Raw genomic sequence first — 19,294 nt, forward strand, 5'->3', positions numbered from 1 at the left:
AATAGCTGGATTTAAGGTTAAGATATTTATAGCCCTTGTCTGATCTAGGATAAAATGATGTGAATTAAAATTATAATGGGTATTCACTGCGCTGGGCAAGGGGGTCTTTTTCTTTTTTTTTGCCAAGCTCAGCTTTCTAAACACAACAGTCGACACTTGTAAAGATCAAAATGTTGTTTTTGAATATGTTAAACTTCCTACTTATATACTTTGTTTAGCTGCTAGTCATAAACAGGAGCCAGTTTTCAGTTCTAAATGTAAATGGAAAGCAGTAATAAGTTTGAAGTTAAAAACACAGCATTGAAAATAGAAGATCTATCCATATAGCACACGTGCTTGCTCCAAGCACACGAGCTAACTGCTGAAGAGGTGAAATATAAGACAGTGGGTAATTTAATTTGGCTAGTTTCAAATCAGACAACACTATTCAAGCTGTTTAATTCAAGGAAGCTTGAGCCAACATGGATAATATCACTTAGCTATTTAATAAGTCTAACCCACTGATTTTCACAGCTACCTGGACTATACCTCTTCCCACCTTGCCACTTGTAAAAATGCCATCCCCTTCTCTCAATTCCTCTGTCTCAGGTGCATCTTCTCTTAGGATGAAGCTCTTCATTCTAGAATTAATGAGATGTCCTCATTCAAAGAAAGGGGCTTTCCTTCCTCCACCATCAACACTGCTATCACCCGACTCTCCTCCAGTTCATGCACATCTGCCCTCACCCCATCCTCCCGCCACCCCACCATGGATAGGGTCCACGTTGTCCGCATCTACCACCTCACCAGCCTCTGCATCAGGCACATAATTTTCCATAACTTCCCGCCATCTCCACCAGGATCCCACCCACATCGAGCACATTTTTCCCTCCCCCCACTTTGTTTTCCACAGGGATCGCTCCCTATGTGATTCCCTTGTCTATTCATACCTCCCCACTGATCTCCCTTCTGGTACTTATTGTTGCAAGCGGAACAAGTGCCACACCTGCCTCTCAACCTCCTCCTTCACTACCATTCAGGGCCCTAGACAATCCTTCCAGGTGAGGCGACACTTTACCTGTGAGTCTGTTGGGATCATCGACTGTATCCGGTGCTCCCGGTGTGGCCTCCTGTAAGACTGACATTCATTGGGAGACCGTTTCGCCAAGCACCAACGCCCAAAAAACTGGAACCTCCCAGTAACCACCCATTTCAATTCTACTTCCCAATCCCAGTCCAATATGTCAGTCCATGGCCTCCTCTACTGCTGTCATGAGACCACACTCAGGTTGGAGGAGCAACACTTTATATGTCCTGAAGGCATGAACATAAATTTCTCAAACTTCCAGTAATTGCCCCCCCCACCACCTTCACCATTCCCCATTCCCATTCTCACCATATCCCCTTAAATGTCCATCACTTCCCTCTGGTTTTCCTCCCCCTTCCCTTTCTTCTATGGCCTTCTGATATCTAATAAATTCTCCTTTCTCTAATCCTGTATCTCTTTCACCAATCGACCTACCAACTCTTTACATCACCCACACACCCTCCTCCCCTAGTTTCACCCATCACCTACTCTATTGTACTTCCTCCTCCCCTCTCCCCCTTCTTACTCTGACTTCTCATCTTTTTTCTAGTCCTGATGAAGGGTCTCAGCCCGTAACGTTGACTGTTTACTCTTTTCCATAGATGCTGTCTGGCCAGCTGAGTTCCTCCAATATTTTGTGTGCATTATTTTGATTTCCAGCATCTACAGACTTTCTTTAGTTTGCGATAAATTGGAAGGTTTGCATATTGATGGACTGCTTTTTTAAAAAAAAAGTATTCAAAAGAATATCATGTGTATGAAGTCACGCAAGTGTCAGAGAAATAGTATAATTTTAGAGAGAAGTTCAGACGTTTCAGGAATGCTAAGGAACAGCAAGAAGCCTGACAGAAACACAGTGTGAATTAAAGTTCATTCCTCTGCCTTTGAATCATACAATGGATGACTGGTTTGTCTGCCACTCGGGTACATGTGTCTTTTTAGCTTCTTTGAATTACACGTTTTGGAATTCCTTTTGTGTTTTAGAAATGGTTTGTAATTTGGAAAGGTAGAAATTTCCTGAGTTTTAAATCTGTTTCAAGAACGTTGTTTGAAGTTAAATGTGCATCACCAAAGATATGTTTAAACTATTTTGTTAGCTGGTAGGGAGAGGGGACCCACTGCTCAAACAGTGGATACTGGCAGCTAAGCTTGATGTGGAGGATAAACATGGAAGTGAATTAGTCTTTGAAGATTGGGTAGTTACGGTATAACCTCTCTTTAGTGAGAGTACGCGTGGTTTTATATATATCTGATAGGGCTTAAGGTCTTCATCTGAGTTTAGAACTTTGTGATCAGCAAACTCAATATCATCACAAAATGACCTTTTGTTCAAAGTCACTAACAGGCATTTATTATACAATAATCACAAACTGCTTGACAGCATCATGGAAATGGAGGAAAATGGAAACAGGAGTAGACTATTCAACGTAGAAGTTAGAGTAATGCTTTGCACAGCAAGTGACCTGGGTACAATTCTGCCGGTATCTGTTAGGAGTTTGTGCATTCCTCTGGGTGCCCTGCTTTCTTCCACATTCCAGAGACGGATGGGTTAGTAGGTTAATTCGTCACATGGTGTAATTGGGCAGCGTGGGCTTGATGCACCTGTTACTGTGCTGTGTCTCTAAGAATACTAAGAACCTGCTGCACCATTCAATATACTCATGGTTCATCATCTTTCCAACTACGATATTCTCGCTTTCTCCCCATATCCCTTGATACCGCACGTCTAAAAAAAAATGTATCTTTCTTAAATATATTCAATCACTCAGCTCCCACATTTAATCATCTTTTTGGTGAATAAATTTCTTCACCTCCCAATTCAGTTTTCCTACTGAAAGTTCAAAGTAAAGTTTATTATCAGAGGATATACATGTCACCACATACAACTCTGAGATCCTTTTTCTGTGGGTGTACTTAGCCCATCTGTAGACCAGTAACCGTAAACTAAACATCAGGAACTGTAAACTAAGCAAACTGTGCAAATGCAGATATAAATAAATAACGAGCATGAAATAACAGAGTCCTTAAATGAGTGCAGCTATCCCCTTTTGTTCAAGAGCCTGATGGTTGAGGGGTAGTAACTGTTCTTGAACTGGTGATGTGAATCTCAGGGCACCTGTACCTTATACCTGATGGCAGAAACCAGAAACCAGCATGGCCTGGGTGGTGAGGATCTTTGATGATGGATGTTGCTTTCCTATGACAAAGTTTCATTTAGATGTGCTCACTGGTTGCAAGGGTTTTACCTGTGAGGTACTGGGCTGGATCCACTACCTTTTGTAGGATTTTCCACTCAAAGGCATTAGTGTTCCCATAGCAGGCTGTAATGCAGCCAGTCAGCGCACTTTCCACCACACGTCTATAGAAGTTTGCCAAGGTTTTCGATCACATTCCTGAGGAAGTAGTGCTGCTGTTGCACTTTCTTCACGATAATATTTATATGATGGGTCCAAGACAAGTCCTCTGAGATAGAGACACCCAGGAGTTTAAAGTTACTGGCCCTCCACACCTCTGATCCTCCAATGAGTACTGGCTCACGGACCTCTGGCTTCCCTCTCCTGAAGTTGACAATCAGTTTCTTGGTCTTATTGACATTGAGAGGTTGTTGTTATTACACCACTCAGCCAAAGTTTCAGTCTCCCTCCTGATGCTGATTCATCACCCCTTTTGATACAGCTCACGACAGTGGTGTCATCAGCAAACTTGTATATGAAGTGGATAACTTCCCACTTATCCATATTATCTTGCACCTGGTATGTATTTGCCACTCACTCAACTTGTCCAAATTGCCATAAAGTCTCATCCAGATAATGTAGCAGAAACAGTACTATTTACTGCCAACTTCTCAAGTTCAAATAAGGATGTGCAAGAAATGCTGAACTTAACAATGAAGTCCATATCTCATGGATACATAAAAAAAATGTAAAGATACTAAGAGTCGGGGAAAATTACCTTGTAGGATTCTTCTTATCCTCTTCTGAAAGCAGAAACCATACAAAATCAGCATAGCTCATTCGACCTTCTCTCTGAACACAGTTTCCCCTGAAAATAAAGGAAAGCAGAGCTATCTTAATTATCCAAATCAAAGCTGAAGTCTTTTTTCAAAAGGCAAATACAAAATGGTCTTCATAAAAAAACTAAAATCTCCAATCTACTCTCAAGGCCAGGGCAGATACACCTGACTTTATAGGGCAAGCTCCTTACAAACAAACTAATGGTCTTTGCACTGTTATAATCTCCATTTATGATCACTTTATGCAAGCAACAGAAACATGATTTGATTTTCCTTGTTGACCCACCAAGTCAGGCAGCAGGCTGCCCCATCAAGTAAAGCAGCCACAAGACCTTGCGTTTTTGGAAAATCAGATGAATGTCACCTCTGCAACATTACTATATAAACAATTATGTTTTTATTCCTTATATCAAATGGGTTAAAGACTGTTTTAAAACAAAATGGTTAATCATTCTTTTTAAATAGAGAGATCCACTACATAGAGAAATGTGCCATACCATTCACCATGTCCATGGACTATCAAGCACCCATTTGATACTAACCTCCTTTACCAGTACATGACCTGTAGCTTATACCTTGGCAATTCAGGTACTTCATGAACTTTATGACAGTACCTGCCTCCACCATATTCTCAGGCACTGTTTTCCCCACAATGCAACCAATTCTAGGCAAAATAATTCTTCTTCAGAGGTCCTATAAAATTATTTTGCCTCATCTTCAGCCTATGCCCCAAAGTCTTTAACACCACTGAATGGAGACAAACTGCGTACGATCTATCTTATCAATGCCGGTCAAAATTTTGCATTCCTCTATCAGGGCTTCTCTCATCCTCCTGTTTCATTCATGTGTATGCATCAACTACCTTCTCAAATAACACAATGCCGCTCCATCACAGTAACACCCTCCATTTTGAACTTATTCAATGAAAAACCTTAATTATATAAAAAATGAAGATGTTATACTACCTTGTGACTGCTCCAGAGAATATCCTTTCAATAATTCTATTAGAGATGGCTGTGGAGAAATAAATAGAAAGCCAACAGTTCATATTTTGGACACCATGGAAATTAAATATTTAAGCCTTCAATAAGGGGTGAAGAGCTCAAAAAGCATCTCATCATCATTCAAGATTTAAGATTCTTTAATGTCATTTCCAGTACACAAGTATAAAGGAGAATAAAGTAATTGTTATTCCAGATCTGATGCAGCACAAAAAACAGAGCAAGTTTAAAAAACAACACAATAATAAAAGTAAACACGGTAAATATAAATACACAAGATAATTTCTATAAATGGAGTGACTGTATGTCCATAAAGAGACGCTAGTCTGGACTTAAAGTGACTGACAGGAAATGCTAAAGAAATGGTAGTTGGGAGTGTGGGTTAGTGGGTGGAGGTGTTGATCAGCTTTTGCTTGGGGCAAGTAACTGTTTTTGAGTCTGCTGGTCCTGGCTGGGATGCTATGTAGCCTCCTCCCCGACAGGATTGGGCCTTGGCTAAGGCAGGAAGCCCAGTGGGCTGGCCTGTATGGGAACACAAAGAGAAGGCAGCTTCAACTCACATCTGTAATGGACCTATCTGTATGCAAACAAAAAAGGACAATGGTGACTTTGTCCTTTCATAGTTTTAATGCATTTATAGTTTATTAAGTAGCATTTAATCAAAAATCAGTGGTAATAGTTCTGGCTCTAATTAATTTTGACAGCATGGCCTGTCTCACATAAATCTTATAATTAATCTTCACAGCACAACATTAAGGCTGACATTTTGAACTCACTTTGACTTTCATCAAAGCTCTCAACTAAGCCTTTCAGCAAACATTTTAAGCATTGATATTGGGTTAATATTTTTAACCAACAGGTCCATGATGCATGGTGCTGATTGTGGGTAAGACGTTATACTATTTACAAAAGGTTTTCTTTATTCAATTAATCACTGAGAGTAAAATAATGGCTGAAACAATTATGCTGGTACTCCATAGGCAGATGTTCTGGAGTAAGAAAGAGAAATTCACTGTTTCATCTGTCAGATGTCATTGGGTTTACCTGATACTATAGTAGACGGAAAAAAAGGAAGGAAATTAAAGCTAAAACTTGCAATATTTCCTCAGAGATTTAGCAGAGAGTTTCGATGAGAGCTAAAATGAAGTGACTTCAAAATGTCAACAGTGAAGCTGCATCGTAAAGATTAAATTTGAGGATTTATGTCCGGTATCCTGTGCAGTCAAAATCAATTTGAGTTAGATCCATTATCACTGATTTCTTGATGAACTAGTACTTGTTAAAATTAAAATGCATTAAAACAGGGAAAAAACAATAAATGAAAACCAATTATTTGTTTAAATTACTGTTAGGTATTTTCCAAAAGTGATTTTCTGCCTTTTATTTCTTTTGTGATTTTGTTAATATTTGATTCCATTATTAAAGAGTTTTATTTTTATTCCTATTTTAACTTCTTGGAAATGTTGCTGTGAATTCATGCCCAGTCTGTGGCACTAACTGGAACTTAAGAGGCAGAGCACAATATATAGCATCACTGACTGGGGATAAGTATTGACACAATTTTCCTTCTGAATGAGAATTCAATTAAAAGTGTGAGTTGAGGCAAAGTTGTTTTATTTGCTTAGCTCTTCTGTTTTACTTATTTAGGAATTCAGTATGCAAGACAAAGTTGCCACAAACTCTAGCCAAACCTTGAATGTGCCTATTCGCATTATATTACCCAAGACCTAACAAGTATGTCTGACAGAGAAAAGGCCATTTATCCCAATGAACCTATTTCATCCACAGCCCATTTTTATTAGCATAGCATGAATTATGGTGGAACTTCACCATGAACAGTTACATTGTGAATAAAAAAAACTAAAAATATTGATTAAAGTCATCTTAATTCTGTTCCAACTATGTCACAAGGTTGTTTTATTGATATGGAGCTTGCCAGGGAAGCTGTATGACAGGGGTCCAAGCCTTAAACGTGTGTGAAGGCCAGTTAATTTTAATTGTTAATTTCTTTGAAAGCTGGAATTATCAGAAATGGACCTTCAATCACTCCCACAAAGAAAATATCAATCCTCTTTCTTTACCAGCCCCCCACCCCCGCGTTCCCTCTTCCTGACCACGAGCCTGATGATTATTTATTCAAACCTCTTTGTTAATCTCATGGTACTGATACCAAGTTTTGTTAAGATCTGAAGATTGAACTATTTAAACAATCTACATTCAGTTAAACACTTCAGGCCTGTGTTTGAGTTTTAGAAGAAAATTTTTAGAAGAAAACCCTTCCGATCTCAAGCCTGCCAGCTTAAAATTGGAGTTACTATTTTGTTTTTATTACTCAAGTTAAAAAAAAGCAAATCACCTTGAGTTACAACTAATAATCTATCATCTAAAAATCGTACTGAATCCAGAGGCAAAGACAGTGTGATCTCAGGCAAGATTCTGATGAGCAGTTGTTGCATGTGTGACCATACTCTGAACATTGCTCATTATTATCAAACCAAATAGAGCAAAAATGAGTTTCATGGTTGGAAATAAAATAGAAGATATAGCAAAACTGTAACAGCTAAAATTTGCTCAGTGAAATTTTAAAAGGTCTATGAATATATTTAACTATTACACAGAATAATAAATAAAAATTAAGATAAATTGTTATGTCAGTTACAGAGTTGCTTACCATGGTCATTGTGTCTGGCCAAATCCTTTTGGTCAACAAAGAGGTCATGGTCAGTGTCTAGTTCCCAGAATTTACAGTAAATAACATAGAAATGCTCATAAGAGAAGTAGTCTGTAATTTGGTTTATGTCATCCTCTTCCTCTAGGAGGGCAAGAGTCTAAGGAAACCAAGTGACAAAAGGCAAATATTAGGAAATAACAGGAAGATCAATAGCAACAAATCAGTTCTCATTTATAATTACACTGATCCTGCATGGCTTGCAGACTTTTAGACAAAGGCCCAAACCTTCTACCAGTAGAGAATCACCAGTGAGAAGCTCTCTGTGGGGTAAGCCATCTCTGATATCCACACCTACATATTATGGTATGGAAGCCTGAGGTGAACTGGAGTTCAATGCAGAGATTCCTGTGTCAAAGCTGGACTCACTGAGAATCCTGGGGTGGAACACTAATGTTTCGTGAAGCCAGATACAATGCACGCAAATGAGTTTCCCACCTCATTTGAAAAAGATAAGTGTACTGGGAAACTTTCTTAGTTTAACTTAATGATTTATAAATAAGTTTATACCATATGAATGTGCTTTAGGTAAAATTATTATTTTAGTCTTTTCAACAATTTAAAAGTTCTTTATTGAAGTATTTTTGAACTATTTTCATAAATCTCCATTAGGAAAAGCCTAAGCTGTTGAGAGGCCCTCATGACAATATAAGGAAGAGTCTCAGAATCAGTTCTGGTTCATGGGTCAGCTGTGACAGGAAGATTAAAACCCCACAGAAACACAAGGATGCATAAATAACTCTGGAAATAATGTATGTGGTGGTTCAGAGTAGTGGACAGGGCTGGAGGAAGCATCACCTTGTTTCAGTTAGATAACCTCTTTGCCATTCTAATGCAATTAAAGACAAATTTTCCAATCTCTTCCTCTGGGAACACACATAAAAATTGCTGGTGAACACAGCAGGCTAGGCAGCATCTCTAGGAAGAGGTACAGTCGACGTTTCGGCCGAGACCCTTCGTCAGGACTAACTGAAAGAAGAGATAGTAAGAGATTTGAAAGTGGGAGGGGGAGGGGAAGATCCAAAATGATAGGAGAAGACCGGGGGAGAGGGGAGATGAAGCTATGAGCTGGAAAGTTGATTGGCAAAAGGAATATGAAAGGATCATGGGATGGGAGGCCTAGGGAGTCAAAATGTGGTCGAAAAGTTGAAGGGCTGAAGAAATTATAGATGGGGAGCAGTGAGAGATAGTTTCACTAAACTCCAGTCGAAGAGCAGATTTAAACTTCTTCAGTGTAGGCATCATCGGAAGAGGCTTCGCTGTAGTGAGTTTAAAAACGCGAATACAAGGAAATTAGCAGATGCTATTCTCCTACCATTTCGGATCTCCCCCTCCCCCTCTCAAATCTCTTACTATCTCTTCTTTCTGTTAGTCCTGACGAAGGGTCTCGGCCTGAAATGTCGACTCTTCCTCTGGGATGTGGTTTTTAGAAGATAAACTATAGGATTCTAAACCAGCCACCACAGCTGATGGGGATGGAAAATTCCAAAACTGCTCAAATTAATACACCGGTCATACAAAGCAGATGTTGCTCCTATATACATTTCCCACATTGTCTTATGATGTAAGAGACAATTCCACTTATCAGAGCAATCACATTCCACTTTCCACATTGTCTTATGACATAGGGCAGGGGTCCCCAACCACCGGGCCGCAGAGCATGTGCTACCGGGCCGCGAGGAAACGATATGATTTGGTGATATGAGTCAGCTGCACCTTTCCTCATTCCCTGTCACGCCCACTGTTGAGCTTGAATGCATGCGAGGTCATTACCCGCGCATCATCCATGTCAGCGCGGGAAGGAGATCAACTCCTCGAGCTTGCAAATGACGGCGGGCTGAAAAGTATATTTGACATAACATTTCTGACGGCATTCTGGATCAAAGTCAAGGCTAAATATCCTGAGATAGTCAGGAAAGCACTGAAAACGTTGCTTCCATTTCCAACATATCTCTGCAATGAATGCAACGAAAACTAAACTGTGGAATAGACTGGACATAAGGAACCCCCTTCCAGTATCGCTGTCTGCCATCACCCCTCGATGGGACCATCTTGTTGCAGGAAAACAAGCCCGGGGCTCCCACTGATTCAGCGATATTGGCGTGTTGCAATGATTTTATATGTTCATACGGGGAAAATACGTGCTGTGCGTTTAATATCCAAACATTACTTAAAATGTTATGATGCTATTGACTTGTATAACCATATCACCATATAACAATTACAGCATGGAAACAGGCAATCTCGCCCCTTCTAGTCCATGCCAAACACTACTCTCACCTAATCCCACCGATCTGCACTCAGCCCATAACCCTCCATTCCTTTCCTGTCCATATACCTATCCAATTTTTCTTTAAATGATAATATCGAACCTGCCTCTACCGCTTCTACTGGAAGTTCTTTCAACACTTACTTCAAGCTCCCCTGTCCTCCCCTGATAATTGACTTATCACTATATTCATGCGAGGAAAATATGCGCTGTGTGTTTAATATTAAATTCGTTAGGTAAACCCTTTTAGAAATGAAATTGAGTGTATTAGCCACTTATCACCTATATTCCGGTCATGATTAACACCCCCCCCCCACCGAACAGAATCGGCAAAAGCAATTTGTAGAAAAAAAATCGGCACGTACATGCATGCGCAAGTCACGCATGCGCACTGGTGCCCGCACAAGGCTTCATGGTCATTGTACTCTTTCTCTGGGTAAACCCAACGTATTTGACTGCTACTCTTGTCCGTTGGCAACCCTACCCGCCCCTGGGTCGGCCGATCCGCAAGAATATTGTCAATATGAAACCGGTCCGCAATGCAAAAAAGGTTGGGGACCCCTGGCATAGGGGACAATTCGGCCCATCAGAAAAGTCACATTCTACTACTTATTTGTTGGTAAGGTATTCACTCTCACACGCCTTGATTCTCCTATCACCCACCTGTACTTGGGGTAATTTATCCTAGCCAATTAACCGACCAACCAGCCTGTCTGAGGAATCTGGGAGGAAAATGGAGCACCCACGTGAAGTCTTTGCAGTAACAGAAAGAACATACAAATGCCACAGAGAACAGTAGAATTTAGGTCACTGAAGTGGCGATACAGCTGCACTACTTGCTGCAACACAGTGCCATACTTTGCCATTTGCTGTATGATTTCAAAAACAGTCAGACAATCACAAAAAAAACGATCATTCTTGATTTTCTTTCTTGCTCCATTTTCTCTTCCTCAATCTACTCTTTGGCTGCCATGGTAATGTAGTGGTTAGCGTGACGCTACTATAGCTCAGGGTGTTCCAGAGATGGACTTCAATTCCGGTGCTGTTCTGCAAGGTGTCATTTTACACCCTCGCGGTGGAATGTGTGGGTTTTCTCCGGGACCTCTGGTCTCCTCCCACAGTCCAAAGATGTACCGGGTAGGAAAACTGGTCATCGTAAATTGTTTTGCAATTAGGTGGGGGTTGTATCGGGGTTGTCGGGGATTGCTGGGGCGGCTTGGCGCGAAGGTACAGAAGGGCCTACTCCACACTCTATCACTAAATAAAATAAATTAATAAAATAATGTTACCACCCCAAGCCTCTCATTCTGCATTTGATCTGAAACTGAAGTCGCCCGCTGTAATTCATCATCTTTCATGCTTAAAGCCACATTGGTTAAGCGTCTACACTGTTGGTTCTATTGTTTGCAAAGTGCTGGATATTCCTGTCTACCCCATCCGCCCGCCCTCCATCCTTCCCACCACCTCAGCCCAAACTTTGCTCTTGTTCTATGAGCAACAGGTTTTAACTGTGCACAGAGGCAAATCAAAAGGAAACTCTTCAAATTCTGGGCCAACATGCTTTCGAATAAAATTTGTGTTATTAGACAAGATCAAAATCTTCAAATGAGAATCCCTCGCAACATATGAGCATCAAAGAAATTTGCTCATTGTTTATTTCTGCAGATTATAGTTAAATAAACACAATACCAATATTTCTCACCGCACAAATGAAGAAAAATGGACCCTATTTATGAATAGGATCAAACACTGAAAGGGCAAGTTTAGACTCAGAAAATCAAAGACTATATGGAGCATAACAGACTCTTACGCTGTAGGAGTCAATGCTACATGAATAAACTTAAATATATTGAATTCTGATTTTTCTTATTTTACCATTGGGATTTTGTAATCCTGAATACTTTTTAAAATCTATTTGTTGTCTAGTTCAACAAATGCGGAGGTGTCCAGGATTGGGCAGCTGAGTTAATAAAGTAACCTCTTTTTGTATAATGTAAAGTATTTGCTAAGGTCATCAGGGGTATCCAGTGGAAGAAATGCTGTGATGCTACACACACTTCTGCATTTTTAGTTTTTTAGGTTTTTTTAGGTTCTCAACAGTGTTAACTCGCCAGTCATCCTGACAAATTGTGACAAATCTGGATCGTTACATACTTGTAGGAAGTTGCTCTTCCTTAGTTCTGTCAGAGTTATCTTGCCAGACCAGGATCTGTTGACTGTGTAGAATATTCTCTGTATCACCTATGGAAAAAAAATAAAGCACAAATAATCCTCTGTGTTGATTCCTAGGAGATAAGGGGAAGGGCAAACAGGCAGCAGTTCCACTTGGTAGTTTAGACAGCTATCCTTTAAAAATGACAGCGTAGTCTTGCCAACCTCAAATGCCACTCGATGTGCCTGATCTCCAAGGAGAAATTACCATTCTATTTTAAATCACCTCACAACGACTTGTTAACAAACTAGATGAACATTATTCATATACATCACAGAAACCAATGACAAACTATGTGCCTAATAAGGACAGTCATATGATAGAGGTTAGCTCGGAGCACTCTCACTCTTTCCATGACATGCTAATTTTGAAATCCCTAGCACTTACTCATGCATACACAAGTGGCTGCCCTTGTTAGCCCCTTGCTTTTTTGAGAGGTAGTCATATGAATCTGAATTTTTTTTCTAACACTGGGATCTCAAAATTCTTCCCTCCGCCAATCATTCTGGGTGAAGTGTTGTCACTGAAGGGAACTGCTTTTTGGATGCTGGATAGCAGTAAGCATGCACAGCATTTGAAGGAAATGAGTAAGAGGAAGAAGCAGCAAGTTTAATTCCCTTGCAACAATGGAAACCAAGGGCAAAAGAGGAGAACTCAGATCATGGGATACTTGCAAGTAGTCTTTTCCCTAGTGGTAAACTCCTAATTGTCAATGACAAGAACTGGTGGGGTGAGAAACTATTTGTTTTGTTTAGTTAGTATAAATATTGTTTAAACAAAAACACCTTGGTTGTAAGAAATTAATCCCAATTTAAACTATGGATGCCGTCAGGCAACAACAGACAATGGCTAATGGTTGTTGAGTTTGTCTTCTGTCCAATTCTATTCTGAACAACAAAAATCAAAAACGAAGCACATCAAACTACTGTTCTCTCAAATTGCCTATTGCCTTCGCTGAAAAAGTTACACAGCAATGGTACAATGTAGTGAACAAATCGGTGGAAAAAAGAAATATGTTGGCAAGTGCAACTCATAAGTAAATGTACTTTAATTTAAGACTACATAATACCACCAATATGACTTGCATTCATCTCCTGTAGCCATTTGGCTGAAAATTATAGACAATGACTACATGCAGAATGAGCTCACAGCTTAGCAAAGACATATATGTGTAAAAGCACAGCTTGGATGAACTTTAATTCCCAACTTTATTTTTTTCTGGAAGGGTATATCACTTAGGAACAATGTTGGTTGTAGCCGGCTCTCAAGCGCACATGATAAATTTTAAACAACATAATTGCTCAGTTAGAGAGTCCTCCAAGAGGACTGTAACCTTGCTGTAGGGTTTAGCTGCTTGCGTGCCTCAATAATCTGGCTGGAGTCAGGGCTTAATGCTTTGGTTCTTGGTAGGGTCACCCATGCCAAACAGGTCAAAGGATAGAGGCCAGACTATGGTTCACTGGTCCTCCAGAATCGGGGGTTCAGCTCAGGCATACAACCCTTGACGAGTAAAACAAAACAGTTACGGAAATATCAACGAAGAATCCTTCTACATCTGAGTACGATGGTATTTCTGGAACTTGCATGACTGACAGTAGTGACAACTGAGCTACTGACACAACGAGAAAAGCCCTGACCACCACCAGAGATGGAGGACCTTTACTGCACTCCTGAACACAGATAGGTCAGTCAGACGATACTAAATACTTCTTCTAATAAGGAGTGTGCCATTAAAAAGTCATGGAAAATAAGCATTACAATGGTAGTCCAATCACAAACAAGAAAAAATCTGCAGATGCTGCAAATCTTGTCTCCCTTTCTCTTCGCCATTTACACCTCAGACTTCAACTACTGCACAGAGTCTTGTCATCTTCAGAGGTTTTCTGATGACTCTGCCATAGTTGGATGCATCAGCAAGGGAGATGAGGCTGAGTATAGGGCTACGGTAGGAAACTTGGTCACATGGTGTGAGCAGAATTATCTGCAGCTTAATGTGAAAAAGACTAAGGAGCTGGTGGTGGACCTGAGGAGAGCTAAGGTACCGGTGACCCCTGTTTCCATCCAGGGGGTCAGTGTGGACATGGTGGAGGATTACAAATACCTGGGGATATGAATTGACAATAAACTGGACTGGTCAAAGAACACTGAGGCTGTCTACAAGAAGAGTCAGAGCCATCTCTATTTCCTGAGGAGACTGAGGTCCTTTAACACCTGCCGGACAATGCCGAGGATGTACTACGAGTCTGTGGTGGCCAGTGCTATCATGTTTGCTGTTGTGTGCTGGGGCAGCAGGCTGAGGGTAGCAGACACCAACAGAATCAATAAACCCATCCGTAAGGCCAGTGATGTTGTGGGAATGGAACTGGACTCTCTGACGGTGGTGTCTGAAAAGAGGATGCTGTCCAAGTTGCATGCCACCTTGGACAATGTCTCCCATCCACTACATAATGTACTGGTTGGGCACAGGAGTACATTCAGCCAGAGACTCATTCCACCGAGATGCAACACAGAGCGTCATAGGAAGTCATTCCTGCCCGTGGCCATCAAACTTTACAACTCCTCCCTTGGAGGGTCAGACACCCTGAGTCAATAGGCTGGTCCTGGACTTATTTCCTGGCATAATTTACATATTACTAATTATTTATGGTTTTATTACTATTTATTATTATGGTGCAACTGTAACAAAAACCAATTTCCCCCGGGATCAATAAAGTATGACTATGACTAAATCCAAGCAACACGCACAAAATGCTGGAAGAACTCAGCAGGCCAGGCAGCATCTCGTCCTGCCAAGGGGTCTCGGCCGAAACGTCAACTGTACTTTTTTTCCTTAGATGCAGCTTGGCCTGCTGAGTTCTTCCAGCATTTTGTGTGTGTTATTACAATGGTAGATAAGGTTAATAAGTACTATCACTGAATATTACAATATATTGTGGCATCCTGAGCTTAATATAACAATAACCAATATTGTAGTTTGGGTAACTTTCGTACTTATTTTTGACTTATTAGAAAACGCATTTTCCATTCCCTTCCCCTGACAGCACTCTTCCAGGCCACATATTACCAATGTTGGCAGCATGCACTGTTGATCAGTTATTGAGAGGAATTATTTAAGCACAGCCTGGTAAAGACTCCTTCACTGTGGAGCACTAAATTCAATAGGGTGAAAGATTAAAGCTGTACCATCTGTATTTTTAATCCATAATGAAAGAGTGAACTTAAGATTCAGAATGGTGCAGTCTGCATGAACCAAAATAATGTTGAGTGAGTAGTTCAATTAAAATTAGGTAACATTTACAGAGCTGATATGCATATTTTAAGACTGGACATCAATGTAAATTACATTTCAGGGATGAAAGGGTTGACATTTCACTGTGCCGGCCTCATTCTAGGGTTTGACTTTTCAGTACCATATTTGTGCCCCTTGATCATGCACAACATTCTGCCTCAGAAGAAATGCTCTCAATTTTAGTTTCAAAAGGGATGGCATGATGATAATATTAATGTTAAGAGGTTTACAAACAAAAGTAACTTGCCCAACTGCTCCCCACTGAATTACTCTTATTCCCTTCAAACCTTATTCCCTTCTGAACATTGACATGGAAAACTTTTCTTTTAATGTAAGGAACAGAGGTAATATTTTGAATTGGCAGCACAATGAAGAACATTCTCAACATATTCAGAATGCAGGAACTACCTCAGTGCTAATTGTTCAGGAAGTAGATTCTCTTTGCACAGAAAAAACCTTAGTAAATATTGCCATACTCTCTGGGAGCAACAATGACTTCAGTGAGCGTGGGGGAAGGGTAGCGAATTACACACTGAGGTTGAGAACTCTTAAGTTCCTAGATGTAAACATCAACAACAAGTTGTTCTGGTACAGTTGCCTATATGCTATGGCATAAAAAAGCACACCAGCGCCTCCATTTCCAGATGCACCACTGAAAGCATCCTATCTGTATACAAGACTGCTTGGTACAACAGCAATTCTACCTGGCAACTGCTTTGCTCAAGACCGCAAGGAATTGCAGAGTTATGAATACATCCTAATCCATCACAAAAACCATTCTCCCATTGACGGCCTCTGCTTGGGACAGCAGCCAACATAAACGAGGAACCCTTCCACCCTGGTCATACTCTCTTCTCCCCTCTCAAGAAAGAAAAGCTTGAGAACATGTACACCAACCTCAAGGAAAACTTCTATCCTGCTGTGATAAGACTCTTAAATGGAACTTTATGCAATAAAAATGAACTCTTGATATCGCAGTCTACATAGCCCTTGCACTTTATCTGTCTACCTACACTGCACCTTCTCAGTAACTGTAATACTGTATTCTGAAATCTGTTTTTCCTTTTGTACTACGTCAATGTACTTGTACAATCTACCTGGGTGGCATACAAGCAAAAGCTTTTCACATCCCTTGGTTAATGTGACAATAATAATCCAGTTACCAGTAGCCAAATATAACTGTCATTGGAGAAAGTATTTTTTATTGATATATTGTAATTAACAATAGGGAAATCAGTAAAGAGTCATCAGAAAGAGATGTCCAATGATTTTGGAAACTCCAGATTTTCTTAGGGATTCCCTCAGAGACTTCAGAATGCCCTAGGGATTCCTTCAGGGAATAGGAAACCCACTGTAAAACCTATGATTTGGAAGTGCAGCATATCCAACTTGATATTACCGTGGTAATATATCTTGAATGGAATTCAGGTGCATCCTTCAAAAACGTTAGTCCTGGATGCGTATCCACAATATCCTGAGAAAGACATTTAAAAAGTATATAATTAACTATTGCATTTGGATCATTCTACCTGGCAAAATTAACATTATTCATACATACATTATAGACCAAATAACACGATATCATTGTCTCTCCAGCATCCAGACATTAGATTAAATAATGGCTCATCTGCAATTCAAAAGCATTATAAAGTACATACATTCTTTTTTCTCCTCAATATAGTTCACCAATAAAATTCTTTCCATCACAATTTTAAAAGTTCTAAGCACATGGGGGTGGGGGAGATTGAAAATCTGGTTGACTGGTGTCATAACTATAACCTCTCACTCAAGACCAAGGAGATGACTTTTGACTTCAGGAGAAAGAAACTGGAGGTCCATGAGCCAATCCTCATCTGGGGATCAGAGGTGAAGAGGGTCAGCAAAATTCTTCAGTTTTATCACTTCAGAGAATCTGTCCTGGGTCCAGCACTTAAGTGACATTACAAAGAAAGCACTGCAGCACCTTAGAAGCTTTCTTAAATTACGTGCCAAATCTTAGCAAACTTCTAAAACTTTGACAAACTTCTGAAGATGTGTGGTGGAGAGTATATTGACTGGTTGCATCATGGCCCAGTATGGAAACAAAAATGCCCTTGTACAGAAAAGCATACAAACAGTAGTGGATACAGCCCTGTCCATCATTGGTAAAGCCCTCCCTTCCATAGAGCACACCTACACAGGGCACTGTCATAGGAAAGCAGCATCCATCATCAAGGACCCCAAGCACCCAGGCCATGCTCTCTTTTCGCTGCTGCCATCAGGAAGGTGGTACAGGAGCCTCAGGACTTACACCACCAGGTTCAGGAACAGTTATTACCCCTCAACGATTAGGCTCTTGAACCAGAGGGGATAACTTAACTCAACTTACTTGCCCCATCACTGGACTGTTACCACAACTTATGGACTCACTTTCAAGGACTATTCATCTTCAAGCTCTTGATATTTATTGTTTATTTATTATAATTATTTTTTTTCTTTCTTTTTGTATTCGCATAGTTTGTTGTTTCTTTTGCATGTTAGTGGTCATCCATTCTGTTGGGTATGGTCTTTCATTAATTCTTTTGTGTTTCTTCTATTTACTGTGATTGCCCCCAAGAAAATGAATCTTCAGGTTGTATATGGTCACATATATGTATTTAGATGATAAATTCACTTTGAAATTTTGAACTAACTCAACATACCACAAATTTCTGCAAGAAACAAATTCTTTCTTTCTTTTTCAATCTTTTTATTAGTTTCATAATAATAAACATAGCATAGTATTGATACAAAGTCATTGTTGTAATTGACATAGTTAAATGTAAGCCCAGCTGACACTTAAATGTTAAAACTCCCAATCATACAGGATACAGATGAACAATATAAAACAAAAAAATCTTTAAAAAATCATGAAAAAGGAAAAAAAAATAAAAATATAACCCCTCCCTAAAAAAACTAACCTAAACAGTGTTAATCAACTAAACTAAAAAAAAAATGGGCTGTTATATAACATCATAAAAAAAAGGGAACCATTAGTGTCGACGACTCCGTTCCTCTCAACAAATATTACAAAGAAATGGAATAAGTTTGGAAAAGGTCAAAGAAACAAATTCCAGACATAATTTTTTTCTGCAACAAATTTGCTATTTAATTTCTGTCCCAAATGACGTAGCTTTTCTCTGACCTATGGTTTTCTGAATTGCTCCAACCTGATGATATCTTTAAGGGCATCTCAACAGTTCTTATTGCACATCAGATAAAAGATGAAGGTAAACTAGCCAAATACATCAAAGAGGGTATCAAAAGATTTTTTAGATGTATAAAGTGTAAAAGTACGGCGGGAATGTATATTGGTCTGCTCGGAAATTATGCTGGAGAGGTAGTAGTGGGGTACAAAGGCATGGTGGACAAACTTACTCAATACTTTATGTCAGTCTCCACTGTAGAAGACACTAGTAGCATAGTAGCATGCCAGAAATTCAAGAGCGTCAAGAGGCAAAAGTGAGTGTTGTTGCTGTTACTGAGGAGAAGGTGCTTGGGAAGCTGAAAGGTCTGAAGGTAGTAAGTCACCTGAATCAGATAAAGTACACTCCAAGGTTCTGAAAGAGGTAGCTGAAGAGATTGAAGAGGCATTAGCAATAATCTTTCAAGAATCACTAGAGTCTAGGATTTTCCAGAGGATTGGAAAATAGCAAATGTCACTCCACTCTTTAAAAAGGAAGGGAGGCAAAAGAAAA

The 19,294-nt window shown here is 39.9% G+C and overlaps 1 protein-coding gene across 6 annotated transcripts in view; it reads right to left on the reverse strand.

Moving 5' to 3' along the window:
• ppp2r3a (protein phosphatase 2, regulatory subunit B'', alpha) overlaps positions 1 to 19,294 on the reverse strand; it is a 345,954-nt gene that overhangs the window by 33,454 nt on the left and 293,206 nt on the right. For 5 of the 6 annotated variants that reach the window (XM_072255635.1, XM_072255638.1, XM_072255637.1 and 2 more), the window contains 5 exons: positions 16,978 to 17,052; positions 12,232 to 12,318; positions 7,752 to 7,908; positions 5,045 to 5,093; positions 4,019 to 4,108 (listed from right to left, as the gene is read on the reverse strand). In XM_072255635.1, coding sequence (XP_072111736.1) covers positions 4,019 to 4,108; positions 5,045 to 5,093; positions 7,752 to 7,908; positions 12,232 to 12,318; positions 16,978 to 17,052 — 458 coding nt within the window. The remainder of the gene's footprint in view (positions 1 to 4,018; positions 4,109 to 5,044; positions 5,094 to 7,751; positions 7,909 to 12,231; positions 12,319 to 16,977; positions 17,053 to 19,294) is intronic. The other variant, XM_072255640.1, reaches the window with a different exon arrangement.

The sequence above is a fragment of the Mobula birostris genome, chromosome 4 (genome assembly GCF_030028105.1).
Source record: "Mobula birostris isolate sMobBir1 chromosome 4, sMobBir1.hap1, whole genome shotgun sequence".
NCBI classification, from domain to species: domain Eukaryota; kingdom Metazoa; phylum Chordata; class Chondrichthyes; order Myliobatiformes; family Myliobatidae; genus Mobula; species Mobula birostris.